Source organism: Malurus melanocephalus, unplaced genomic scaffold (assembly GCF_030028575.1).
Source record: "Malurus melanocephalus ecotype Western Australia unplaced genomic scaffold, MMel_1.1 scaffold_657, whole genome shotgun sequence".
Classification (NCBI taxonomy): Eukaryota; Metazoa; Chordata; class Aves; order Passeriformes; family Maluridae; genus Malurus; species Malurus melanocephalus.
The window spans coordinates 135,953-163,001 of record NW_026623889.1 but is presented as its reverse complement, the minus strand read 5'-3'; the positions used below and the strand labels follow the sequence as shown (position 1 = coordinate 163,001).

Genomic DNA, 27,049 nt, shown 5'->3' with positions numbered 1-27,049 from the left:
TGTTAAACCTTTTCTTGTTCCCCAGCTTTACCTGCCCACACATGACTCTCTGTTCTCTCACCAGCCCCTTGGGTTATACATTTTCTGGTGCTAAATTACCCTATTAGTCCACAAATCTCTGCATGCAGCACAGCTCAGAGTAATGCCGTGGCAGTGTGTAAAGAGCAAAGTGACTTTTTGCTGAACACCTGATCCTCGAGCTTCCTGATGACACACACCTGGGGCTGAGGGAATGGCCCTGCCCTGTCATTACCGGTGTGTCCCCAGCCCTGTGACACACCGGTCATTTTGGTGGGGGAGGTCTGCAAGGCACAGATCAGCTCTGTCTACATTCCTGCTCCTGCTTACATCCCTCTGGCAAAAGCACATTCCTCGGTTTGTGTCTGTGCTTGGTGCCGGGGATTGCTGGCCTTGCCCAGACATCCCTGGTGGTCCCCAGCAAAGGTAGTGAGGGGAGGAGTGGGACTGGAACAATGCCCTGTGACCTGCCAGAGGGATTTGGGGTGCAGAAATACCCGAGGGGGAGCAACATGAGACTGATTCAGGGCATGAGGAGCAAGGGAAACTATTCATGGACCTTTCCTGTTGAGCAAAATTATGTCTTTGACTCATTTTAATGASATAGATTATGGAAGGGCAAAGTCAGATTGTTGAAATAATTTAATCTAATTCCTGTAAATATGTGACACGTGGGCAGTGTGATGTTGAGTAGGAGAGGAGCAGGTGAGGCTGTGGAGGATCCCAACAGTATCCAATGAAACTTTACACTAAATGAMAAATAACTTGGAAATGTGCCTCATTAGCACAGGGTTAAGTGATTTATGGGCCACTTGGACTGTACTGCTTGTTTATATTTAAGGTACTCTGCAGTCCCTCTGTCTCATCAGAAATTCAAAACGTTACAGTCAGGAAAAGGAGATGGATTTTCTTCCTGTGTGGAGAAAAGGCCGGGGCTGCAGCCCTGTCAGAGACCCAGAACCCTGTCAGAGCACCGGGAGCCCTTCCAGGGCAGTGGAGTGTTGTGAGAGGCTCTAGAACCCCWTCTAGACCCAGCGGAGCCCCCTCAGAGCCCGCCGGGCCCACACCCGGCCCCGCGCTCTCTCCCCGCTCTCCCCGGGCCGTGTGCGGCCCCGCCCGCCCCGCCGTTCCCATGGCGACCGAGGCCCCGCCCCCTTSGCCGCTCCGCCGCCGCCATTGGCCGGGCTCTGTCCGGCCCCGCCCTCCCCCGCTCGCCATTGGTGGCGCGGGCTCCGCAGCGCGCGGGGATTGGCCGCGGGGCGGGGCGGGCGCAGGCGCGGTGCTGTTATTGTTCCGCGGTGCCGCCGCCTGGCCGGGGCTGGTGYCGGCGCCATCGCTATCGCCATGCCGGTGAGACCCGGGGAGGGACGCGGGCGGTGGCTCCCGGGGCTGTCGGGTCACCGCGCACCTCGGCCCGCCGCGCCCGGGGTTCGCAGGCCCCGGCGCCTCTGCTCCCGAGTGCGCGCCTGTCAGGCCGAGCGGGGCGGGGGGTGCTGAGGGGCTGCGGGCGGGGCGGGGCCCCGCAGAGACGGTGGCTCCTTGGCAGCGGGGGGTGGAAGTCCGGCCTCCCCGGAGGGTTTCGTTCCCTGTCTCCGGTGGCTCGTGGAGACACCCGAATCTCGCACCTGATTTTGGCTGGCGCCCCGTGTGCGGTCCCTCTCCCGCCCAGCTGGGGCTGAGCCGCTCTCCGCGTTCAGCAGGGCGGCACAAGCCGCTGCTGAGGCCTGAGAGGGATCCGGGCAGGTGGCAGCTGAAGGGAGAGGTGCTTGGAAACAGGGTTTGTTGCGGTTTGACATCCAGCACTGCTGCTCTAGCMGTAGGTTAGTWCTCRGCTGCAGCACCTCTATCCAAGGGGWGTGTTCAGGCTTAACTAGAGCAAATGGGCTTTAGATTTTTCTAATTAGAAACAGCATGTAATATCAGGTTCATCAGTGTGCTTTAAGATTTGTTCTGGTAACAAATGTAAGAAAATGACTGTGAGGTTTTATAATACAACATTTAGGTTTTCTAAAGGATTAAACTTAAGCAGATACACTGAGGGTTGTAATTGAAATTAATTTCCTTCAGCCAGCACTCCCTGGTATCTGCTTGTGTGCTCTGTGACTTTTTAGAGTGTGTGGTCAGTATACCTGTGAAAGAATATCATGGCTGCACCRAATTCCAGCAAACTCATTGCAGATTGCAAGTGTGAAATTGTTTATTGAAAAAATTCGTAAGATTCTGTTAGGTGTGAAATGCTCAAAGTTTATTCATTCAGTTTCCATGYTGGCAAACAGAAGGAGATTCTATTGCTTGAATAAGTGTGTTATTCTCTCAGCTTTAATTATAAACCAGTTCTGGTTTTTAAGTCCCCAAGTTCACGATCCTGTGGAAATGTATGCAGCTGCTCAAGCTGATTCAACAGTGTTTATGCTTAAACACGCAATGTTTTTATGGTGAGAGAGGGCAGGGTTAGATTGAATGTTAGAAAGAAATTTTTTCCTGTGAGGGTGATGAGGCCCTGGCACAGGTTGCCTAGAACAGCTGTGGCTGTCTCATCCCTTCAGATGTTTAAGGCCAGGCTGGACAGGGCTGAGCGACCTGGTCCAGTGGAACGTGTTTCTGCCCATGGCAGGGGGTAGAACTGGGSTTCTTCCAGGCCAAACCTTTCTGTAATTCTATATTGACACTAGTGTTACAGCCTGTGTATTATTTTTTTTTAAATAATTATAGATCAACAAGCCTGAGAAGCTGGACAAGCCAGAAAGCTGTGACAATGTCAAGGTGGTTGTTCGCTGCCGGCCTCTCAATGACCGGGAGAAAGCTACAGGCTACAAAATGGCAGTGAACGTGGATGAGATGAGGGGAACTATAACTGTCCATAAAACAGACTCATCCAATGAGCCTCCCAAGACATTCACATTTGACACCGTGTTTGGACCAGAGAGTAAACAGCTGGATGTCTATAATTTAACRGCAAGACCTATCATAGATTCTGTCTTAGAGGGATACAATGGTAAGTCACTTATTGTAAGGGAAGTGTCCTATTCCATTTCCTCTCCTTTGCTTTGTTGAAGCTCCTGCTGTTCTTGTTTAAGRGAGCTTCACCCTGTGAGTGCTGTAGCCCTGAATTGTTTCTGTTGTGGCCTCTAACTTAAAATATCCTGAAGGTACTTGCTGTTCTGAGTGCTTGGTTGTACCCACTACGATCGTTAACAGAGGGAGGTTGGTGATGAACAAGATTCAGCTGAGGTCACTTAGCTGCATATTGTTATCCTTTATCTTCTCTTTGCAAAAGATATGCATTTATCTCATTATTGGAATTTTCAGTGGTTCCTCATTGTACAATTTGAATATTCAAGAGCTGCTATGGCCCTAGTTATTATATTAACCATATGGTTAATAGTTATTAGCTATGCATACCAGACCTCTGCGTAGAACTGCTTCAGTTTTTTCTCTGAACTTTGCTGTTTTTGACTGAGATGACTCCTTAAACRCATCTGCCTTTCCCCACAGTCTGTTCCTTTCCACAGCTGGGAAGAGAATGGCTGTGATTTGTGCGTGTGTTTGTTATGCATGGAAAGGTATTATGTGAAGGAAAGCAGGTTACTGCTTTCCACCTGCTTTCCACAACAGTATGCTATGAACAACAACAGTTTACAAAGTTTTCTAAGATTTGTAAAATGCCTAATAAGCTCTTGTGCTAACACACACGRGTTTCAGCWGATAAAAATTCATGSTTCAAATGTAAATGGTTCAGAGCTGTGCCTGAGGAGGTTTAGACTGGATATTAGGAAACATTTGTTTATTGAGRCACTGSAMCAGGCTTTCTTGAGAGATWATYGATGCCCYRAGTCAGAKTTTAACAGGCATTTGGACAATGCCCTTAACAACRTTCTTTAATTTTTGGTCAGCTCTGAATTGCTTGGGCAGTTGGACTAGATGATCATTGCAGGTCCCTTCCAGCTGAAATATTCTGTTTARTTTTTYRTATCTGCAKTGTCAGTGGCTTGRTAACAAAAACTTGAGTTTTCAGCAGTGTTAGRCTAAATATAGCGATATTTCTGGGATTTCCAAAGTCTGGGATCTCAGTAACGTTTCTGGATGCCTTCCTGTGCWGGCTGATTCTTTAGTCCAAATTGTAGCTTCATCTGCAGGTTCACAGCTGGACTTGTACTGTGGCTCTGCTGTAGAAGCCTCACATTATTTCTGCTGTGGCTTAGAAACTAGGAGTAGTTGGGTTTGCAGTTGGTRTGTAATCATCTTCTGCTAATTGGCCAGGTTATTAATTGGGCTTGCCTGCATTGTTTGTATGTGGAACCAAAGTGTACTAGTATTCYATACTTTAATCACTCTGCACTTTTAAAACAAGCTGACTTTTTATTAGACATCTTGAAGGCTGGATTAAACAGCAGCTTGGTCCTGTTTGCAGTGTTTGCCCAGCATTTCTGTCTCTCCAGCCTTGTACAGTAGCTTCTGGACTGAGTGGGAAATTTCAGCTCCATTACAAACAGGAGTGGTTACTGCTATCAAGCTAAGAAGGATGAAGTAAAACTGCCATTAGARTTTAGGAAAGACTCAACTTCTTAAGAGTTTGTTCTTCTGTCTTATCCTTCAGGTACTATTTTTGCATACGGACAGACGGGAACAGGCAAAACTTTCACCATGGAAGGGGTGCGAGCAGTTCCTGAGCTCAGAGGCATCATTCCCAATTCCTTTGCCCATATATTTGGTCACATTGCCAAGGCAGAGGGGGATACAAGGTAAATGCCTTCTGTTCACTGCTTCTGGTTGGGTTTCTTTTTTGTGTTTTGTTTTTTTTAGTTTCTTTTTAATGCGAGTCTGTGTGTAGCAGGAGCCTGACCTTGACAAAGACAACAGAAATGGTACTTCTGGCCCAAGCAAACAGGCTTCCCCTTAGGCAGTTCTTAAGGGGCAGCAGGATTGTGTTGATATTTGACTGTTTTCTTTCACTCCATGACTGTGTTTGTGGGACTTCAGCAAATATCTTGCTAAGTGAATTACCCTGCTGTTCATCTGCAGGTTTTTAGTTCGTGTCTCTTACCTGGAAATTTATAATGAGGAAGTGCGGGACCTGCTGGGAAAGGACCAGACGCAGAGGTTAGAGGTGAGGCTGCTCTTCTGAATGTGGTGCTTTTTTTGAATCAGAGCAATAGTCTGTTTTAAAGACCAGAGAAACACTTGCAGGGAAGTGGGAGGTTGGGTTCCTCAGCAGACCTCTTCCCTTTAAGGTGCAGTGGCTGGATGTCACTGCTGGYTTCTCTAAATCACTTCCACTTGGTCAGTTGCATGAACTGGCTGTTCCACCTCAGGCAGTTTTGTACCTGGAGTTCTACCCCAAAGGTCCCTCAGCAGTTCTAGGAATTGGAGACTGGGATTTAAAGTCATGTCTTGACCCCAGAGGAAAACAGTAGCATATTGTCATGCATGACTGTTCCTTATATGCTCTGATTCCAAGTGGAGTGTTTCATGTGCAAAGCAGAGCATGGAGGGGTAAATCACTGTACTGCTAAAGTATGACTAGAATTGTTGTTGGGGGTCTCCTAGGGATGCTTAGTCTGAACTGTTTCTCTCTTAGGTGAAAGAGAGGCCTGATGTGGGAGTTTATATCAAAGACCTTTCAGCTTATGTCGTAAACAATGCAGATGATATGGACAGAATCATGACTCTGGGCCACAAGAACCGTACGTAGCCTTGCTGTGGGCAGGTTTATAGCTCAGGTGGAGTAAAGGTCTGGTTACCAGACCACTGTAGGAGATCCTGGTCCTATTGCTGGGAAGAGTGTTTGGCTGAACAGAGCAAAAAGGGTATCTCCTGCCACACCCCTTTTGTGCAGGGGCAGGTAAAGAAAGCTGTGCCTCCCTCATCCACCAGTGCCAGTGGAGATCAGCCAAGGTGGAATGCATTGAGGGCAGTCAGTGCTGTCAGAACTGCTTGTGTGTCTCTTGGTCCTTTTTCTGCTTCAGTTCTGATCAGGATGAGCATTAGTTCTGTGCTGTGAATGGAGGTAGTTTGTGTTCTSGAAGTCTTCTTAGTTAAGCTCAGATTATTTAATGACTTAAAGTCGTGACTCCTGTTGCCCTTGGCATGGATTGCTGTGTTCTTATTTCCTTAAATACAACTGTTTCCAGGCATTACCTGTGAATATCTGAAGCTATTGATCTTTGTAGCCTTAACGAAATAGGTGAGGACAGTTTCTGTTCTTGGGAGACTGTGGTTGGTTTAGAGCTGTAGCAGGACCTTCTGCTAGTCCAGGTTTGAAATGTAGTGCAACTTCAGTGTCCCAGAATACACTTTGCTGCTAAATCTGAGCATCCGTCTGCCATCCAGTACAGGGTTGGGTAAAGAGGTGGGGATAGGTCTCCTCTGAGAGCAGGAAGAGTTAGARGAGGATGTGATTAACTCTGAAYAMATCAYTGTTTTTTCTCTCTGTTAAAAGGTTCTGTTGGTGCCACAAACATGAAYGAGCACAGCTCTCGCTCGCATGCCATCTTCACCATCACCATTGAGTGCAGTGAGAAGGGCGTTGATGGGAACATGCACGTGCGCATGGGCAAACTGCACCTCGTTGACCTCGCTGTGAGTAGGACCTGCCAGTCTTGGCAAGACATTTGGTTTGGGTTGTTGAAGTTTTTCCAGAGGGTTGTGACCATGTTGTTCATCACTTGCAGGTTCCTTCCCTCAGTGTCACACTTTGAGCCAGTGTAATTGTGCTGGTAAAACGTGGTTTTAGCCCAAGATTTACACTGTGGTACCTTTCCTGGGGAAGATACAGGAAAAGTGGGACTAAAGGCATTCAACTTAACTTATTTACMTGCATTTTAACTTATTTCCATGGTGTGTGTATAGGATGCTCTATGAAACTCATAACTGCAGTGTTGCTGTTTTCCTTGTTCTGCTGATAGAAAGTGCTGTAGATGGTGGTTAACRGCTCCAGCTGGGGTGCCTTTTAACTGCTGACTGACTTCCCATAATGTTTTTGTTCATGGGGAGGAAAATCTCTGTTTTCCCAGCTGCATTGCTTTGAGCAATCCAAAATTTGCKGGCACTGAAAGCTTCTGTTTAAGACCTGTTTGACTTGTCTCTAACAATGTCTGAGATACTTAGCCAGGTTCTCTAATAATGGATGAGGTGGTTAGTGCCATGGCTCCTAAGCAAGATTTCAGACCTAGCTGTCTCTGTTTGGAGRGAGGAGATGTATTAGAGGTTCTGTTTTAACTCCCATGTTTTCTCTGCAGGGTTCTGAAAGACAGACAAAAACTGGAGCCACAGGGCARCGACTGAAGGAAGCCACTAAGATCAACCTCTCTCTCTCTACACTGGGCAATGTTATCTCTGCACTGGTGGATGGCAAGAGCACCCACGTGCCCTACCGTAACTCCAAACTCACACGGCTCCTGCAGGACTCCCTGGGGGGCAACTCCAAAACCATGATGGTAAACTAAGAGATGCCCTTTCCAATGCCAGCTATTTGGTTGCATTTTTACAGGGATAGCATAATGACTTGAAGATCCTGGCATTTACCTCTGAGCTGTTTGCAGCTTAGAGAATCTTTTATGTGCTTCTCTTTCTATATTTTCTGTTTGCTTCTGTACAGATGAGGTTCTAAACACAGCACACATGTCCATACATGTGTGAAGGCAGACAGAACCTGTGCTTGGGTAGTGAAGAGTGGCTTTGGTGTAGAAGCAGCAAGAAATCTTGGGAAAGAGTAGCAATGTGAGACTGTCAGAGTTGAGGGTGGGTAACTGCAGGGTCTTGTGCTGGGTACTGACRCTGTCCTGTAGTGACTTGGTCTCCATGTGTTACAGTGTGCAAACATCGGACCAGCAGACTACAACTATGATGAGACCATCAGCACTCTCAGGTATGCAAACAGAGCCAAGAACATAAAGAACAAGGCCAGGATTAATGAGGATCCCAAGGATGCTATGCTCCGCCAGTTCCAAAAAGAAATTGAAGAGCTTAAGAAAAAACTGGAAGAAGGTGAGACTCTCCTTCCCCCTGGTGTTCCTCTCTGCATGGTGCTTGCTCTGTTTGAATGGGAACGTTCTTTGCTACTGGAATATGTATCACACGAGGTTGGCTGCTGCTGTAGGTCAGTGTCCTGGTTTTGTTKGCCATGCTGAGTGCCAGAAGTGTCTAAGGCTGTTCGTGGGGGCCCAGCTTTCCCACTAGGTGGCACTTGGCACTAGGGTGAGTAGTGGCCTCTGGGCTGGAATCTGTGTGCCCGGGCTTCCCTGGCAAGCATGGCGGCCCTGGGCACAACTAACATGGTGTGGGGAATTAAAATGGATTGTAACAACAGATCATGCTTTTTCTCTGACTGGGGAGGAGGGATGCATTTATCAGAAGGAAAAATGAACCAAATTTGTGGAGCTGGAACAGGGTTTTCCAACACTATGTAGAGCTACAAGAAGCTTCTTTAAACCATGTAACTTCATAGCCTTGTGTCACTATTAGTCCATCAACATGGAGTGACCCTGCTACAGGAAAGCTTGCTAAACCGTGACCTTGTCAAAACATCTCTSTCCAGAGATACTCATAGCACAGAACAGCTGTAACAGTAACTCCAGCATGACTTGCTGTTTRGTGTCTGCCCTATTCAGGAGAAGCAGGAAATGGTCAGTAATGCTTCTTTTTTTTTTCTTTGATCTGAGACAGAGGTGTGAGGTGGAAGAGAAGGTATGGTAGAATCCTGCTAGGAAGGCTTTGTAGCTTCAGCTGTGCAAGGATGCTTTATTTTCCATAAAAAGCATCCTCTCGGGCTTTAAYATGTACTCACTGACATCACAGCATTCAGTTGCTTATCTTGATTGTCCTTTAGTTTTCTGAGCCATGGCAAGCTGTCTGCCTTCTCAACAGTTAAGGACTTCTGCAGGCACTCCTAGGTTAATCTCAGGCACTGATGTGTTTGCACAAATGCTTCTGTCAGTAACAACGGTTAAGGAAAGGTTTGATAAAAGCGCACTTTTCTCTTCTAGGGGAAGAGATCTCTGGTTCTGAGACCAGTGATTCTGAAGAGGAGGATGAAGATGAAGATGGAGAGATCGGAGAGGAGAAGCGGAAGAAACGGCGGGGTAAGGCAGTAGAGATTCCTGTCAGTGCCAGCAGTCTCCTCTTACCAAGCAGCTGGTGTAGGAAGTGTAGCCAGAGCCAGGCAGGGACAAGAGGAGTTGTAGAGCTGCCYGATGCCGCTGCAATTATCATGCCTCTCCTAGAAACGAAGCCCTTTGGTGCCTTTGGTCTCTGTAGAAGGACAGCTCTGAACCTGTGTAGTACCTGCTTCCACTCGGGTAGCTGTGCTTGTGGTGACATCCTCTTTTGTGGTGGCTCCCTGGGTGCTGCAAGGTGGCTGCATATGGCTTGTGACTGGTGGTGTGGAACTTCCCTACTCACAGAGGTGGGAGGAAGAAGACACCAAAGATSATTTGTAGGCAGATGTGGTTTTTATAGCCATGGGTATGATTGGAGGGGAATTTTGGCTGTGGTTTAGGCAAAGGATTCATCTGTCTTATGGATCTTCACTAACTGACTCTCCTGATGTCCTACTTTATATTGGTAGAGGGAAAACTTGACCTTTGTGTGTCATTGCTTGCTGAAAAGCTTAATGAGAGCTGCACACCCCTTGTTTGGGAGCAGTCTGCAAATCCCACGGTGAAGTTTCCTTGTTCCCAAATCAGAGTTAAACTGCTATGTATCATCTAAACTCCAGGGAGTGTTGCTGAACCTGGAACTGCAGGTCACTGTGCCATGGGATACTGTGGCTTGCTGGGAGCTTGCTGTGCTCCTAGAACCCTGCTGGTAATTCCTTATGGACAGTAGAGAAGTCAAACCCAGTGTTACACCCCAACTTCCAGCTTCTCTAGTAAACTTATCTTGACATCTAAACTGCCCTCCTGTCCTGAGGCACCCAATCTGTTGAAAAAAATTCTTGTTAAAGTATTCCTGCTTTTAGGTATACTCTATTAATTTTGATGTCTGTCCAAGTAGTCATAGATGATTTTTGCCATGCTTTTGGTGATAGCTGTAACAACTTCATTTTTCACCTTTTGGTTATTTCTAGAAGTGAAAAGCTTRACCAATGTCTCCAAGTCCTGCCCAAATCTCCTCCCAAGAGGAGACCACCTKCAAAGTGCTGCTTGGAAGGAGTAGAGGGCAAATAATTGATTTATTCAACTCTGAAACAAGCTACTCTAGTTAAGTTCCCTGAGGGAGCTGCTTCACTGGAATACACAGTGACTGTTCCTATGTAAGCTGGCTCTGCCTTCCAGAGGGAGAAGTGCASATTGCCATGTGCTTAAGAGTGGAAAGGATTCCTGGTTGCTGAATCCTCTGCTATGGCAGATATCCACAGCCTTCTCCACTATGATCTGGTGTTCTCTGCTGTTGTTGCTTGAAATGGAAGCTGCCTTGGCATGTTGTTTCAAGCGTAGTCTGGTTAAGATGGGTTTTAATTGAAGTACCTTTCTGAGCATGCAATTTTGTGCTGGGAAATGGTAGCTTTGCAAGCTGAGTCTGGGAGGGATCCTAGCAAATGCTTCCTAATGGGAACTTGTGCTTTTTTGAACTAGGTTGCTGGCTCTTCTGGGTTTCTTTCCTTTAGAACTAACTTCCCATCTGCATGTTTCTTCCTGTCTGGGTTTTTCTGTGGGACGCATTTCTGTTTTCCAGGCAGTAGCAGCAGCAGTAGTTCAGACTCCACATGCTCTGTCATAGAGAAACCTCTGGATAAGTCCTTCACTAGTGAGTGGGAGCTCTTAAGTCCTTTAAGCTTTGGCCTTTCCATAATCTGCACACTCCATTTTGCAATGTTGCACTCTTCCCTGCTTTGTCTGTTGGAAAGATAAACCTGAAGCTGTAATTCTGCTAAAGCATGCCTTTCCTTTGCTGCTTCCATGCTTAAAAAAGTTATTCAATGTGCACATTGTTAGCCAGATATATAAGAGRATAGGAAATGTGTAGTGTGCTGCTTGAGCAAGATTTAAAGCTAATTGAGAAATAACAGGTTAAGAAACTCCAGTTTGYGACTGTGTTAAATGTACCTTCTAAAATATGGGGGAAAAGAACTGAGCTAAATTTTTAATAGGAGTTGCTACAATATGAGTTCATAAAAAGATCAGCTAGATGTATTCTATGTTTTATGGGACTCTGCCTTCTCAAAATTAGTTTTGAGGAAAATAAATGGAGCAATAAACAGTCAAACAGCATGAGGTGCATACTTACAGAGAAAATGTGCAATGCTTAGTTGACTGGCTTTATTTTTGCAAATGCTTAAAGAAATACGCTTGGTTGGGGTATAAGTGTCCCACTTTATTAACTTCTTGATCTCTGTGGGACTTAGTTTGGAGGAACAGGAGATCCAAATTTTGATCGAGCAGTGAGGAAAGGCTGGGCTGCTCCTGGTCAGAGAGGTTGCTGTGCCTGTAAAAACACTACAGTCAACGAGGATTGAGGAAACAAATCACACCCCAGGATTTGGCTTATGGGGACTTCACCCACTGTTGTGGTTATCCTGGATAGATGCACTCCACCCTTTTCCCTGTGTGGAGGGACCCTGGAAAGTATTGCTGTAGAGCTCACTCACTTTTGTACTAGTGGTGTTAGTGGAGAGCCTCAGCTCAGAGAAGGGTGCTGGCAGCTTTAAAAGGAGCACAACCTGAGGGACACCTTTGGTGGGTCATGTRACTGTAGCCTGGGAATTCGATTGCTTCAATTCTGCTCCTTTAAAGCTTGCCTGAGTGTTTTATTTGGATGAGGACAGTTAATAACAAACTGCTGGTGTGTCAGCAGGTGGATGAGTCCATCTCCTGCAGGTTTGGAGACAGCTCTGTTGTCAAAGTTGCACTGGGCTTTTGGCAGTTGGGATAAGAGTAGTTTTTTGTGGTTTGGGATATTAACTGTCCTCTAGTGTGACCCTTTTGCATGTGCTGTCTTTCATTATCCCTTTCCTGTTCTGCCTTTTTTGTTGCACTTGCTTGAATAACCAAAAGTGGCTCTATACCTCTATGGAAGCACCAGTTACTGCAAATTAACCTACTAATCTCCYGTGTAATTAAATGGAGAAATCTTGTGTTGAGACTCCCTGTGTGCAACTGTCTTGTACCTTGCAAAGAATTGGCTTGGAAATCACAGCTAAAASTTAGATCATGTATTCTGTATGCTCATATTTTACAGGTAATGTAACAGAATTGGYCCTCTTGAGTGGGGGGAGCATTAAGTATTAATTGAAGGAGAAATCYACCCCCTTTGACTGTTTCTTAGGGCATGATCCTTGCGGCAGGCTCCTAATGTTGTGTGTAGATTTGCATTGCATTGAATGGGCAGAAGAATGCAAGAGTGAGCTGAARATTGTCCTGGATATGCAAAGCACTCAGAAGTACAGAAACATTCTCTGCTTTAGCATAACAACATGATGCATTAGTGTTTGCTCTAATGGAGGGGGGTTTAGTTATGATTATCTCAAGTTTTCTACCCTAGAAATATGAATATAAAATTTGATGTTTGTTCTGGTGCTGATGATCTTTGTCCAAAATKATCAAATCAGTAACATTTTCTCTCCTCCTCTTTTTATGTGTTTGCTGCCTCTCTGCGATTTGCTTTCTACTTCCTCTTAATGCAAGATCAAGCAGGTTGGTGTAATTGATTTTCACCTCCTTACAATTGCAAAGCTTGTGAAAGAATCTTACAGCTTGCTTCACTTTACCTTTTTCTCCTAAACTCAGAATATAGGGCTRTGTCATTGTAAGAAGCCTTTATCTGGCTTATCTCTTATGATGAGCACTGTATAGCACTTCCAGAAAGCTTCTTACTCAAAACTAATTAGTGAGAGATTTTTGCACCACAAGGCCAGAAAGAGGTGCTCATTATCTGATTCTAAAGTTTAGCAGATGGCAGTGAAGATGTTTGCTGTAGTGGTGAAATCCTCGTCTCGCAACAAACACACAAAATATTGCGTGCATGAAGAAACCTACATGCAAATGTGAAAATACATATATGCATGTTTACATATGCAGTACAGTTTGCTGGAGTGTGTATGTGGATAATATATATATGCATATAAATAAAATGCATGTATATGTATATAAATGAAGCTGAATATCTTGAAGACTGGAGGAAGAGAAGCCTTTTACTGAGCAGCTTGCCTGAGCACATTCTGACTGTGTGTATTATGTCACTATGAAAAACAGTCAGGTGGCAGTCAGTGGCTCCTGTTAGTTTCAAGTACAGCTGGATTCTACAGGRTGGGGTTTTTTCTTGTCTGGAGAAAAGCAAAGCAAGGAAATTATGCATTCACTTGTGAATAAAAGGATACTTAGGACTTGTGGATTTGAGGAAATGCATTCTCASTCCATGTAAGCCCCAGGATCTCTGTGTTCACTCACTTGGGCATCTCCACTTGGGGATTGCAATGAAAGTTTGCTCAAGACTTGSAGAGTGAATTTCAAGAGCAGCAGCCTCACTCTTTGTTTAAAACTTGAAGTGTTTGGGACCAACCCTTGAAGTCAGTAGGGTCAGTGAGTTGCTCTGGCCACTCCCTTGTAGCCCTCCATGACCTGGTGTGCTGCTGTGGTGATTCTGATGTGAAGAGGCAGCTGATTAAGTCAGAGCAAACCTTGGTACTTCCAAATCCATGGGTAGTCACTGTTACATAGATCAAATACCATCAAGAAGTTTCTTTAATTGCGTAGTTTTCATAGGGCTGTTCTGAATTTCTCTGTTTTCATAGTAGTGTGTTCTTAAAAATATCTGCATGCTCACTTTGGAGCAGGTAAGCCTGTAAGGAGTGCAGTGAATGAGGGGAGTGGTGGAGATGCTAATCTTAAATTTGAGTATGTAACTCTAGGTAGCTGAGCTCTTGTAGCTGTAGGTTGAGGCAGTCTTCTGTTTTCCTTCCCCTGGCCTGATCTGCATTGTTAAAACATCCGAGTTTCCAGCTCAGACTTCTCTTTAAGCAGTGTTCCTTCTCCGAGTGTTCTTTATATGTTCTGTATTTTAGGGGCATTAGGTTCCAGTGTTAGTTGCACAGCACTGCTGCTCTCTAAGAACTGGTGACAATTGGCCAATGTTAAAATGGAATTTAAAAGACTGAGTTTTGCCCATTTAGAAGCTGATACCTAATGAAGTTTTTGTTAAGTGCAAGTATTGAATGTGAACTTGGAAAAAATGCCATGATACAGAGATTGTTTTACTTTTCAGTGAACTAATTGGTTTTCCCCATCTCTTTMAAAGGCAAAAAGAAAGTTTCCCCTGATAAGATGGTAGAGATGCAAGCAAAGATTGAAGAGGAGAGAAAAGCTCTTGAAACTAAGCTTGATATGGAAGAAGAAGAAAGAAATAAAGCCAGAGCTGAATTGGAGAAGAGAGAAAAAGACTTGCTCAAAGCTCAGTGAGTACCATGCTCTGAATGGTTTGTGTGATCATGTGGGTTGTTCCTTCCTTAATCATATGAATATCTGTAGATGCATGGTGAGGTGCCTGTCAARCTTCGGTGAAAGTGAACATCAGCCCTTGCTATTGTCAAGGTGAAAGAGGAGCTTTGAGATTTTGGAATAACTGGAAAAGACAAATTTTTATYGTTTTGCCTCTTCCTTTCTTAATTTTACTTAGTTTTGTAAGATAGCCTAGAAACATAAATTAATCTCCCAAGACCTGTGAGGAGCAGCAGTACTGCTCTRTAGCAGGCCAGGTTTCCTGCAGCACAGTCACAAGTGTGTAATTTTGGGTGTAGGGGTGCTTCACTGTAAAGCCAGAAAGCTGCTAAGGTCACACTGTCCCATGCAAATAGGACAGTCCTGCTGCCAAGAGGCTGCTCCAGCAACAGCCAGAATTCCTGATTTGCACCTCAGCTGCTCTGCATTGATCTSTGTTCACTCCCCTCCATTGCAGCAGCTGCCTCTGGGCATTGCTGTGCTGGCAGGGCCCTTTTGGACAGAGGATGCCTTGAGTAGCCTGGTGATGCCCCTGGGTGCTTGCAGCCCCTCACAGAGGTCACTTGCAGCAGAAGACACTTCTYTGCTGACTTGGTTTTGCGTGAGAGAAAGTGGTGGGAGCTGGAGCTTGGGGAACTCCCTGCTTTCACTTGTGCTGCCTCACCCCCACTTATACCCTCAACAGCAAGACAAGTTTTTCCAGCCCTGTGGGTGCTGTCTGCGCTATAAAACCAAGCTGGACCTGCTCCCTGCTGGGCACGGTAGGGTAGAAGTCTCATCTACCTGTCTGTCTAGGCAAGAACACCAGTCCTTGTTGGAGAAGCTGTCTGCACTGGAGAAAAAGGTGATTGTGGGAGGAGTGGACTTGCTGGCAAAAGCAGAGGAGCAAGAGAAGCTTCTAGAAGAATCAAACATGGAACTGGAAGAACGAAGGAAGAGAGCAGAGCAGCTTCGCAAGGAGCTTGAGGAGAAAGAGGTGGGTTTATCTGCTGTGGCTGTCTGCAAACAGCAGTGGCAACACACCCCAGCATGTGTTGCCCAGGTTRTGGCTCTGCTCTGGAAGCCCTGCAGAAGCCAACCCCTCTGCAGGCCACTCATTGGCTGTACAGCCCCTGCAGGTTTGAGCCAGCATGGCTCAGCCAGGGCTCTGTGCTCTTGGSAAATGCTTTGTTTGTTCAAGAAGTTTCTCCTCATTCATGCTGTTGCAGAGGGTTTCTGTGATTGTATTAATGTGTTTCTSTGCTAAATGTCTTATGCAGCAAGAACGCTTGGACATCGAGGAGAAGTACACCAACCTCCAGGAGGAAGCACAAGGRAAAACCAAAAAGCTGAAGAAAGTTTGGACCATGCTTATGGCTGCAAAGTCAGAGGTTAGTGTCTAAAGTCCTCAGCCAGTGATCCTGTGAGGAGCTAGAACTGGGAAGGGTAAACGGTCCGCTTTGTAATGTTGGCAAAAGTGCCATATGTTTAGAAATGTCTTTCTGTGCTGTCCATTTGGCTCACATAAATCAAAAATACCTAAGGCTGGAGKTGAAGCTCTAGAACAGGATGTTGTGGAGATTTTCCCCAGGCCAGGCTGAGAAGGGTTATGTGTGAGACTCTGAGATATCCACAAATTGAAGGGAAAACACTGGTTATTTCTGAAATACAAGTTGCTTGCTGGCAGCCCCATCTCCTGCTTTGCTGCCACCCAAAGGCTCCTCTGCTGTGAGCTGCCTGTCCTTTATGACCAGTGCCCTCATTACCTCGTCCTGAGTCACTGGATGAATGTGTCCTTTGGCTGGTAGCTGGAGTTCCTGTTTCATSAAAAATGCATTTGGTCTTTGGGATCAGAGATTTTCCTTGAAACTTTGGCAGGGATATAACTTYGTCTCATGCTTTTCATCTAGCCTTAGCTGAAGCAGCTTGGATTGGCAGAAGGCCAGTTTTGGGTTCATGAAACTGAGAACTTAATGCTATTTTCAGCCATCTCTGAGCTGGAACATTTCAGAGGGTTTATTCTTCAGAGATAAATATTCTGGTRCTAATAATCAAGTTTGCTTTTGTTTTTCAAAAACCTCATACAGACATAAGATTGTTCTCTTTATGCTGTTACCATGTTTAAGCTAACTCTGATGCCTCTCAAATGTCTGGTTTGTTTTCAGATGGCAGATCTGCAACAAGAGCATCAGAGAGAGATTGAAGGATTGCTGGAGAACATTCGGCAGCTGAGCAGGGAACTTCGTCTTCAGATTCTCATCATAGACAACTTCATTCCTCAGGACTACCAGGTGAAGGCAAAGCACCTGAGCCTGGGGCAGGGGTTGTGCTGTGCTAACATCAATTTTCTTGCAGCATATTTTCCTTAAGGTTTATAAAAATAAGCAAATCACATTCACCACAGAGYTAACTGGCATATTCATTGTGTGCCCATGCAGTGGAGCTGCTCAAAAGCTTCTTTTTYTCCCCACTATGCTTGAAGTTGTTGTTACTAATGTCTGATATTAAGACTAAGTAGCAAGACTGGATTTACAACYCTTTGACTTTCTTGTTTTCTTTGTGACTCTGAAATACAGAAAATTCATGATGAGCTTAAATATAATGCACACTGTTTAATGGGAAAATTAAAGGAAATTGGGTTTATATTTCTCTTTTTTTTTTCCAGTGGTTGTTTACTGCTATCCTGATTGTGTTGTTGTGATGTGAACCCCATGCTTCAAGGGGCTCTCCAATACATCCAGTTAGGGAGTGGTATTTTTTCTTCTGTAGTCTTCAGAGAATAAATGTTTTTTTTTNTTTTTTTTTTTTTTTTTTTTTTTTTTTTTTTTTTATACATGATATAGCTGTCTGGATAAGAACAACTTGGAATGGTCAAGATTGCTCTTAAGCAGCTTGTCCAGGCCTCAGGATCTTCTGGAACGTGTACCTGGAGGGTGGATTGTGCAAATCTAACACTTTACTGTCCTGACTTCTTTGTAGGAAATGATTGAGAACTACGTTCACTGGAACGAAGACATTGGAGAATGGCAGCTGGTAAGAATGGCTGCCTGGCTTGTGTACAAGCTAATATTAGCATGAGTTTCTGAGGGGTTTAATTGAGCCCAGGGAGAAATTGGTGAAGCTGTAGTCAGTTTTACTGTGCACAGTAGACTTTACTAACAGACCTTTCTTTCTGCCTACAGAAATGTGTTGCATATACAGGAAACAATATGAGGAAACAGACACCTGTCCTGGATAAAAAAGAGAAAGATGTAAGTGACTCTTGAATTGATGTATTGAAATATACAGGCTCAAATCCTGCTTGGGACTGCCACTCTCTATTTAGGGCCAAACTGTCCAATTTGAATTTACTTTTCTTTTGAAGAAATGAGTCTTTGTAGTGTCATGAAAGCACCATTGATCAGTGTATAAAATTATTCTGATGATTTTGTCTTATGGGGTTTTCTTTATGTTTTTTTAGCCCTTTGAAGTGGACCTTTCCCATGTTTACTTAGCTTACACTGAAGAAAGCTTGAGRCAATCTCTGATGAAGCTGGAGAGGCCAAGGACTTCAAAAGGAAGATCCAGGCCCAAGACGGGTAGAAGGTGAAGAAATCTGGGGTATCTGTATGGAATGAGGGATTTACCCAAGGGAAGGCTTAAGTTTGTGTATGCAAACTTACCACAAGTCTTCAAACATTCATTTAATGAGAASGCAAAGGACAAAAATTTTGCATGGTGTAGTTTAGTATTGCCAGGTGTAACAGAACCTAGCTGAGATCTCTTTACAGCAGTAAATCCTGTCCAGAAAGAGTTTTCTGGGGATTTTTCTGATGCTCTTTTGCTGCATTCTCCTCTTCCAGCTCCTTGTTTTATTTTGTTGCATTCTGTGGTTCAGTTTAATGCAGTCTGGCACACTGCCAGTGCAAACACTGGTACTGATGGAGAGGAGAGTGCTCTTGGGGAGATTTCAGCATGTGCTTTCTTGTGCTTTTTGTTTGGTTGGTTTTGCTTGTGGAGAAGTCATGTCATGTAGTTTTGACTTRAAATGTGGCTGGTCCCTGTCTTTCCTAGACAGCATAATGATGTGTGTGTGGTGTTGTTTTTCCCTTTCCTTTCTGCTCTCCAAACAGAAAACGTTCGGCCAAGCCAGGAGCTGTCATTGATTCCCTGCTGCAGTAGTGTGACCTGGTCAGAATTCCTGTAAAAATCAGTGAGTGTATAAGGTTTGGCCAGAATATGGAATATGAGAGATGGCACAGTTTGACATGGCTATAATTTTTTATTTAAAAAARCATATTTTTCCTTAGTTGCCTGTATATTGTATGTTATATTAACATAATATTAAATTGGTATATAAGGTTGATGGTTGTGAAATTCCATGTGCTAAATGTGTTGTGCAGGGAAACTTGTTGGCAATCCTTGTTGAAATAGAGAATAAGGGTTTTAGATGTGTGTTTAAGTGCTAGACATGTTAGTTCAAAACAGTTAATGAAATCCTAAAATTAAGGCTGGTAAATCTGACTTATGCCCTGCTTTGCACATAACTGGCAGCTTTCACTGTTGTCCTCTGTTGCACTGATCTGTGTTTGAATGTTGTTGCTGCAAACCTTTAAGAGCATCAAATCTTTTTATTTAATATTCCTCCCTGTGGCTGTTAACCTGATCATGTTGTGTATCAAATACACAGTCCTGTTCCCTGTTTGCTGTCTTGCTGTACAGAGAAAGTAGCTGGGTAGGAAAAACATGAACCACAAAAGTCTGAGACTTCTGAAAAGGGACCATGTTCTGTTTCAGTGCAGCAGAAATCAAGACTGTCTAGTAGTGCTTTTATTTTTATCACTTTTTTTTTGTGATCTGCTGGCACTGTGGAGAATGAGACCTTGGATATGAAGGCAAAAGAGAGCTTTTTTCCTTCTTTTAAGGCTGTGTTACTTTGGCTGCTTTTTATGCTTCAGGGCCGGAATTTTTGTGAGTAGCTTGTAATGTGAACAGCAGAGTTGATGGAAGGGGGATWCTATAACAGCAGGACTTAGTGTCAGCCATGGGGCTGTCAACACTGTGGCTCCATTTCCTCATCCCTGGCTATCAGGCACAGAGCCACTGCTCTACACTGAGGATGAATCTGACTCTCCTTCAGTTAAACAGAATGCCCAGTTTTCCCAGAACAATACCCCCTGAAATAGCAGGTGCTGTCTATATTCCTATGTAGACTGTGTGCATCTCTGGATGTGCTCTGAGAGGAAAGAAATTCTAGTTTCTGATAATAACCATTTATTTGTGATAGCTGCTCTTTTTCTTTGATATTTATGCTGCTAATAGACACATATCACTTTAATATGTTGCTTTTATGTCCCAGAAAATGCATCTTCTTCGAACTGTGTGTTTTATAACTCATCACATCAGCTGTGGGTATCTCAGCAGCTCCTGTGCCAGGGTGGGGGGGATGAGCTGTGACCTCCCTGTCATCTTTGTGTCACCTGGAGGACTGAAAGCTGTGACTACTGACAGGAGAAATGGAGTCCTTCAGTGTGACAGAAAACAAGATAGCTTCTCAGGTGTCTTGAGTCCTTGCTAGTAGCCACATCTGCTCTTAGCAGAATGTTCCTGTGAAGTCCTTAGASAAGTTAAATGCCCTTTCTTCCTGTCATGATGCTTGTCTGGGTATCTGTGACAGGATATGTTGTAGTTAAAACTGGTCTTGCAAGGACATACTTTTCTCTGAAGGATATACCTAGTGTTGTTCTAAACGAGTTGTAAGCTTTTTCCTGTTATTTCTAACGTTTTTATTTTCAGGATCATGACCTGGAAGARCATACTACCCTCTCTGTTGGGGGGGGTGTCACCTAAATTCATACAGATACAAACACTGACATTTGTTTTTTCTAGCGTAGCACTTAGAGGTAAATGCTCAGAAACTTTCTTGATYGACTCTGTAGTTGGTTTTGCCTGTGAAGAGCTAACCTTATTTTGAAGGTGCTTGAATAGAGCTGGATTATCTCTTATTACATACTTCTCATTGAAAAATCCAGACTGAAAATGGCTTAAATGCTGTTTAAAGTCTTGTGTCAGTGCTGAGCCCAAGCAGATAGGTGCACAGCTGTGGCCTGTRCTAATTCCCAGAACCAGGGATAACTTCTCTTTGCTTTTTGTGTTACATCTTATGCTAATATTTATTGAATGGTCTGGTTTTAAGGGAGTTAAACCACAACTATGCTCTCAAAAAGACCATTGAAAATCCTTTTACCTGACAGACACCAGTGGCTTCAAGATACCACTGTGAACCATGGCACTGCGTTTAAAATATTTAAATATTTAAAGTATTTAAAACTTAAAAGGCATATGCTTTACATTTAACATAACAGTACTGCTGCTGGAAACAATAGTACTCTGCATATTTAGGTGAGCCTTGGGGCAGGGAAAACAATAAATAATTGCTTGCACACCTTTAATTGGCTGATTGGAGAAACTGGTTATCTCCTGTTACAGAGGCTTGGAGAACAAATTATCTGCTCTRTAAGAGGACTTTATTTAAACTCTTGTGGTCATGTGCCCTATCAGCTTGGCTCACCTGTTAATTGGTGTGTTTTATTGAAGTTCTGGGAAGTTTCTTGTAAAACCAGGGAGGCTGGCTTAGAGATTTACTACATGGGTCCTCCCTGTAGCCCTGGCTGATCTGTGAATGTCTAATGGACCCATAATTTGTTTTAATGAGGAAAAAGTTTGGTTTATATGGACTTTAAAGAGCTTAATTCAGCCTTTCTTGTTCCAGGTCAGTATGTGCTCTATGGTATTTATCAAAACTCCTGTAACATAACGTATACTGTGTGTGCTCATCTTTGCATCTTGCTACCAGAAGATTCTCTTCATTCCAGAACACTGACCGTAACAGTGAGATTTTTGCTTTATGTTGTTTAATGTTGTGTAAATTAATTATTTCATATTTAACTTGTTCCTGATCCTTTAAGAGGAGGGGAAATGGTCCTTAGTGCCTTTCACTGACTACACTCTCTGCACATGTCCAACTTTCACCTTTCTCCACAGTTCTGCTTAGCCAGGCCTGTATAGAGGGAAAAACTGCTAGTCTGTTTGTATAATTTGTCTTCCTATTTATTGGTTTTCTAACTCTGTTTATTTCTGACTATTCCTTGTTTTATTAAAGTTAATTCATTATACTGTATATATCAATATTGTGTCCCTGGAGCATGTTCATACCATGAAATAAAATTCTTGATTCCTAATTCCACGCTCTGTGCATGTTTTTCAAATAACATTGCACATAGAACATCTTTCTAAGTCAGTTGTGTCAGGAGCTGGCTGAGGCAGGGTGGGTGAAATGCCTTTGTAGCTCTGAGCTGCACAATGCTCTGGAGAAGTTTGTGTAGGGTGTGTGGGGACCTCGTTGCCCAGCCCCAGGGCAGTGGGCAGCCAGACCTTGTGGGAAGAGGTGGACAGGGCAGAACAGGAGGATTTGTTGCAAGACTACAGCAAAAACCAGTGAGCTGAGGCTGCAGAGGCAGAGCTGAGCCCCTGTGGAAGCCCACACTGTGCTCGGATGGTCCTGGGCTGAGCTGGGGCACAGCAAGAGCAGCTCCTGCTGCCCTCATGGCCAGTGCTGCCCTGCTCTGCCTCTGCTGCTGTGTGCACTGCAGAGGGTGTGACMAGGCTTTGCACGCTGTCCTGGCTTGCTGTCCTGCACTGCACATTTGAGTCCCACCCTGCTGCTGCAGATGGTGTGAATTCACCTGCCCTAGTTGGAAATGTTTGGCTCTGTTTCTTTGGCTGCATGAGTTCTGTTGGTTGGCAGTGCCTGTGGCCCCCCAGCCTGCTCAGCCTAGCGGTAGCAGTTTTTTTCTGTGGTCTGCTGATCCCGAGTCCTCTGACTCAGTTGATGCATGAACCAAACCCTGCACAGTCTTGGCCTCTTCACTCCTGGGCCACAAAGGGCTGTGCCATATATAAATGCCATATATATAAAAATACAGTGTTACAATAAAGGCTATAAATAAAGTGAGGGCAGAACTTGCTTAGCTCAGACCTGGTTTCTCCCTTTGCAACTCCAGCATGCACTTTTGGGTTCACAGCTTTCAACAGTAGATCCCATTTGTGGCCTGGCTTCTCCCCTCTGCCTTCTCTTGGGCTTTTCCTTCTGCTTAGACCTGTATTTCTCATGTTAGTGTGACCTGAAGGATGGATTCTTTGGCAACTCGTAGCAGCACTGCCCTTGTGTCCATAAATTTAGAATGATCTTAACCATTGCCTTTTGTAAAATCCTATGCAATGCCAGCACATTTACTCCAAAAATACATTTATTTGAAGAATCATTATAAATAATCTTTGAAAAATAGGGTCATATTTTTTTAAAAAGTGTTTTTTCACTTCTGASTCTTATATTCTTCTTGGAGGACTCGGTGCAATTCCTCGAGGAARTTCTTCAGTGAGGTTGTGCTGCCTGCTGCCACAGGACATGGCTCCTGGAATGGGAAAGAGGGGCTGTTAGGAAGCTTTCTGGGGAGGGATTGTTCTGCAGCCTGGGCTGGGCTGCTGATGGTGCTGGGAGAGTAAAACACACATGGTGACCAAGGGAGAAGCTTGAAGGCTGTGGACAGCAGGGAGGGTTGTGCCTCACCTTGTGCCCTGCTCTGGTCCCCCAGGCTAGGCCGAGCAAGTTGTGGTAAATGCCCTTGAGGTACTTGTGGCAGCTGTGGCCCTCCTGAACAATTGTGGCAGCTTTGCAGAAGATCTCCATGTTGTTACCTCGCTGGGAAAAGACGTGGCATTTTTAGAAACCTCTGTATCATCATGGCTTATTAGCAGCAGATTAAAACACTGTAATTAATATATTTCTGTTCTAAAGGACAAGTGRAAATTGTGGTTTGAGGTGCCAAAGCCTCCCTGAAGCCAGCCCCATCTGTGCACMCGTGGCTCTGCTCCCATCCCTTCCCTGGCGAGGAGGAACCAACCCCTGGCAGAAGCTGTGGCAGTGTGGCACAGCAGCAAGCACCCTGTGATGGAGCATCATGCTCTGCTCTGCTGCAGGTGTGGATGTGAGACCCTGTGGAGCTGCTCCCTGCGGGTTTCCCTGCCAGTGAGGCTGGTTTGAGTGGGAGAGGTGCTACAGGAATAACAAAAGCACCTGGGAAGAGGTTGCCTTCATCAGGGACTGAGCTGTCCTATAGCAGAGACACGTGAAAGATGAGCTGGTAAGTGAAGTGCTGGTGGCAATAAAAAACCCCTATTTGACTTTCTTGCCTGGGAGATGCTCCCAGTGCTGCCCCATTGGCAGGTCACCGAGAGCTCTGCCTGCTCTCTCTGCTCAGCTTTCACCTGAACGGATCTCCAAACGAGTGACTGGCCCATTGCTGTGAGCACAGGCAGCTCTGCCAGGCTSTGCAGCATCTCAGACATCTCTTGTCACTCCCAGGGCTGCTCCCTGTGGCAGGAGGGCTGTGGGGATCCCCTGAGGGGTGCTGAGCGCCAGCTCCCCAGGGAAGGCCACTGCACCCCTCGGATTCCACCCACCGGTGCTGTATGGACTGAGAGCATGGGCTTTCTGTGTAAACAGGAACTCAGGGGCTGGGGAGCTTGGCTTAGGCAGCAGTTTTCAGAGCAGAAAGAGGCCTTATTATCTACTATTAAATCTTGTGCTCACTGCAGAGCTTTCCCCCAGATAAAGGGCTAAAGAGGGATARTGTGTGTGCCCAGCACTCGAGATGCCACGTGCTGGACACGTGCAGGTGTCTGAGCTGTGACAGTGCCCCAAGGCCGAGGGRCACCTTCCTCTCTTCCTCCTGAACAGCCTCTGCACTGCCCAAGCCCATCCCTGCCCACCCTCTGGCCTGTCCCCAGAGTGTCAGAAGGCACCAATGCTGCTCTGACTGGAGGTGSAGATGGGTGTGGGAGGGTGAGGGCACCTGTGCAGGGCCCTGGGAGCAGTGAGACCCATCTGAGCAGCCCAGTGTTTGTGCTGGGGGCTCGCAGTGGGCTCCTTGCTCCTCTGCAGCACCACACCAGGGCAGGCAGCATCCCGGGCTTCCCACCTGCCTCCCGCTGCCCTGTGCTCTCCTCTGGCCCCAGCTCCCTCTCCCAGTACCCATCAGGGGGATATGGTTTTTGCTCTTACCTTATCCTCTGCAAAAATATCTGTCACGTTCATGGCATTGCAGGAAACCTTTACCAAGACACAAAGGAGAGGAGCAGTCAGGCTGCAGGCAGCAGGATCCACCCTGACACAGCACACTCAGACATCCATCCATCCATCCATCCATCCATCCATCCATCCATCCATCCATCCATCCATCCATCCATCCATCCATCCATCCACCAGAGCCCCACGCTCAGCACCTTCCTTCACTCCCTCTGAGCCTGGTGAAACAGCCTGGCCCTCCCATCACTGGATCCAACACCAGCCAGCCCTACCTCCATCTCCCGCAGCTGGCCCAGCAGCCTGATGCTCTCCTTCAGCATGTTGTTCCGTAGTGTGAGTGCCCATGGAGTGACCACGTCACCCTGGAGGGCTGACAGCACCAGGAAGATGAGCAGGACCTGGCTCAGGACTCTCATGGCCTGCTTTGGCTGGACCCCCTCAGTGCTTGGTCTCTGGATTGCTGGGTGATCTGTACTTGTGTGTGCTTTTCTGGAGGAAGAACCTCAATTTATTACCGTAAAATTGCTGAACCAGAAGGAAAAACTCAGTTTTCCCTTATCTGCACTTTCCAAAGGCGCTCCTGATTAGGAGCACAACAGGTCTCTTTTTTGCGAGTCAAAATTTTCTTCTGATCTTGGTTATGAAATTTCCACTGTAAGATGACAGTGGCAGGAGTCAGTTCACATACAGTAGATAAGCCTGGTTTGAGGATTCTCCATCTCTCCATATCCCAAAGCTTTCTCTACCCCGTGAGTTGGAAGTGGCTGAACCGGGTAACCCACTGCTCTGGCACACTCCAATAGCAGCACTTTTTATTTTCCTGTAAGTATCCTGCAAGTTCTGCTGTTGCGTTTCATTTGACTATCTCCAGATCAAGTGAAGCATCCTTCATCTGCACGCTGATTTCCGTCCCTGGGCTTCTTAACCTGGGGAGGAACACAAAGTATGGCAGAGCCATGTGGGGACAAACCCACGTGGGCAGGAGCAGGGCATTGCCCTGTGGGGTTTGTGGAGAGCTGAGGCCCCTCCTGACCTAACAGGACCCCAAACCAACGTGGCATCCTGCAGGGTCGTGGGCAAGGGYAGGGAGCTGGTGTGGATAGTGCTGCTGTGTCCTGCTGAGAAACTGAGCATTGTTTGTCCTCTATCCCCAAAACTGCAGCATTCTGGGGAGCTGGTCCTGCCCTGTCCATCCTGCCCTGCCTGGGGAGCAGCCTGAGCTTTTCAGGCGCTGGGCACTGCCCGCCTCACCAGCCAGCCCTGCCACAGGAAATGGCACTGAGAAAYGCTGAGCTGGGAAACTCTGGAGTTTTGTAATAACTAATAGGGATTTTTCTAACTCAAACAGCAACTTGCTGTCAGATAACAACTTGTGAGCGCTTGATGAATCTGGAAGTAGCCAGACTGAGAGTGMTTTTGTTTGCCTGGTTCTGAGGTGCCCTGGATGAAGTCAGCTGAAGTCAGTGRCTGAGAAAGGCCTTTGTGAGGGATTTGCCAGGGGAGAGCTGCTCTGTTTCCTACGTGCCCTGTTCATGATGGAGAGCAGACAAGGAGCATTCTCTGCCTGTGGGACTGTATCCATGGCCTCCAGGAATGGAGGTGTGTCCTTGCCAGGATCCCCAGATCTGTCCTGCTGCTCTGAAATCAGTGGTGGCAGTGCCAGGATCCCTGCCTAAAAGTGATGCTGGAGGTGGGGATGGAGGCAGCCCCATSCTGCAGATTTCCTCAGTGATCACAGTGGGAAGCTCTAAAACTGGAATCAGTGAACAGAAAATGCTCAAATTACAGAAAAATTTAACCTTTGAGCTACTCAGGCTGAATCATGGTGGAAAACCGCATCACTGTGTGATGAGAAAGTCACCTGTTGTTGTTGGGTTTGCAGACAGGGTTTTCACAGTGGGGACTGCAGGGCTGGGCTCTGTGAGAAGCTGCTGGAAGATGCTGGAAGTGCCTGATGGAGCCAGCACCAGTGTCCCCAAGAGGRTCCTGCTGCTGGACAAGGCCCAGCTCATCAGCAGCAATGGCAGTGCCCTGGGGATAGAGTGAAAATGGGGGAAACCCTGAACAGCTGCAGCTGGAAGGGAGGGGAGAGATAATCAGGAGTGAAGTTAAGCTTGGGAGGAAAGGATGGGTGGGGTTATGGTTTTTGAAGATTTAGTTTTTACTTCTAATTGTCCTACTCTGATTTGATTGGCAATAAAGTGAATTAACTAAATAATTGAATTAATTTTTCCCCAAGCTGAATCTACTTTGCATATGACAGTAATTGCTTTCTCCCTGTCCTTACCCTGACTCAGGAACCATTTGTTATATTTTCTGCCCACTGCCCAGCTGAGGGTGACTGTGGTGGGACCCCGATGTCCATCCAGGGTCAGTGCAACAAAACAGCAAAGGAAAAACTCCCCATGTCCTTTCCCAAGGGTGTGTTGGAGCAGATGGCAGTGATGACCCCATTGCTCTCAGTGGGGTCCCCACCCTTTCTGGAGCCCTGAGA

At 45.8% G+C, this 27,049-nt stretch overlaps 2 protein-coding genes across 4 annotated transcripts; one reads left to right on the top strand and one right to left on the bottom strand.

Moving 5' to 3' along the window:
- The first annotated feature begins 1,304 nt into the window (after positions 1-1,304).
- KIF3A (kinesin family member 3A) lies at positions 1,305-21,668 on the top strand. 3 transcript variants are annotated; one of them, XM_057383728.1, is made up of 18 exons: positions 1,305-1,368; positions 2,731-3,013; positions 4,616-4,760; positions 5,041-5,125; positions 5,597-5,702; positions 6,458-6,597; positions 7,257-7,454; positions 7,830-8,004; positions 9,003-9,098; positions 14,251-14,407; positions 15,246-15,426; positions 15,710-15,820; positions 16,595-16,720; positions 17,409-17,462; positions 17,612-17,680; positions 17,890-18,014; positions 18,542-18,621; positions 21,181-21,664. In XM_057383728.1, exons 1-17 carry the CDS (start codon positions 1,363-1,365, stop codon positions 18,588-18,590), a joined length of 2,106 nt encoding a protein of 701 aa, XP_057239711.1. In that variant the 5' UTR covers positions 1,305-1,362; the 3' UTR covers positions 18,591-18,621; positions 21,181-21,664. The 3 variants fall into 3 exon arrangements, with proteins under 3 accessions (XP_057239711.1, XP_057239710.1, XP_057239712.1); XM_057383727.1 differs by having other exon boundaries at positions 18,542-21,668; XM_057383729.1 differs by lacking the exon at positions 18,542-18,621.
- A 1,115-nt stretch (positions 21,669-22,783) lies between these two features.
- On the bottom strand, positions 22,784-24,971 carry IL4 (interleukin 4). The gene is made up of 4 exons (XM_057383716.1): positions 24,828-24,971; positions 24,532-24,579; positions 23,038-23,169; positions 22,784-22,879 (listed from the first exon to the last, which is right to left on the bottom strand). The coding sequence occupies exons 1-4, from the start codon at positions 24,969-24,971 to the stop codon at positions 22,784-22,786; spliced, it is 420 nt and encodes a 139-aa protein (XP_057239699.1).
- Between the last annotated feature and the right edge of the window lie 2,078 nt (positions 24,972-27,049).